General features: G+C 69.1%; 1 protein-coding gene across 1 annotated transcript in view; it reads right to left on the minus strand.

The window, feature by feature from the left end:
* Positions 1-944, minus strand: part of IRF2BPL (interferon regulatory factor 2 binding protein like) — a 4,277-nt gene that overhangs the window by 2,124 nt on the left and 1,209 nt on the right. The window contains exon 2 of the mRNA XM_027775191.1: positions 2-939. Coding sequence (XP_027630992.1) covers positions 2-939 — 938 coding nt within the window. The remainder of the gene's footprint in view (position 1; positions 940-944) is intronic.

Raw genomic sequence — 944 nt, forward strand, 5'->3', positions numbered from 1 at the left:
CCCTGGCGCTGCAAAGCCTCCAGCCGACATGGTGAGCTTCAGGGCCTCGCTCTGGTTGGCCATCCACTGCTGCCTCTGCTGTTCCTCGCCCAGCTTCAGCGCTCCCTCGGCCGAGTCTGGAGGCTCGGGAGACGCCTTCCTCTTGCGCAGGCTAGCTGCGGTGCTCCGGCCGGAGGGCGCAGCAGGCGGCAGGGCCCCGGTCCCCGGGGGTGCGCTGGGGGCGCGGCTCAGACTCACCAGCGCCGTGGGCAGCATGGGGCAGCTGGCGTCCAGGTAGGGCTGGGGCAGCATGTCGGCGCCAGGCACGCCCTCCTTGAAGAAGCGCACGGCCTCGGGCAGCAGGTCCCCGAGCAGGCGCCAGTCCCCAGAGCCGTGCTTCTTCTCGTATTCCAGGTACTTGAAGCCAGAGGAAAGGCCCCGGCCGAAGTCCTTCATGCAGTCCTGGTACATCTGCTTGGCCACACCGGACGCGCTGGAGTACACGTTGCCCGAGCCTGTGGGGTACTCAATGAACAGCTTCAGCTCGTAGTCCATGCCAGGCTTGGAGACAGCGTCGAAAGCGAAGACCCGGCCCAGCAGCGAGTGGTCCTTCTTGAACCGTACCTCGTAGGGCGTGCAGCCCGCCAGCGTGAGCAGCGTGTCGCGGACCATCTTGGGCTTGTTGGCCCACTCCTCGGCGCGGTTGCGCAGGCTCTCGCTCAGCTCGGCCAGAGCCTCGGCGTTGCGCTGCTTCTCCTTCAGCTCGCGCTCCTGGTCGGTGCTCGACACCGAGCCGGGCCTCTTGCCACCAGCACCCACGCCCACCTCTGCCACCGAAGACGAGGTCGAAGACGACGCTGAGGACGATGCGGCTGATACACCCGGCGCGCCGCCAAGACAAGCGGGACCCCCGGGAGCCCCTGGGGGCGCAGGCGTCGGGGGGCCGCGGGCGGCCCGGCCCTGCG

This window comes from Tupaia chinensis, unplaced genomic scaffold (genome assembly GCF_000334495.1).
Source record: "Tupaia chinensis unplaced genomic scaffold, TupChi_1.0 Scaffold000528_1, whole genome shotgun sequence".
Lineage (NCBI taxonomy): Eukaryota > Metazoa > Chordata > Mammalia > Scandentia > Tupaiidae > Tupaia > Tupaia belangeri.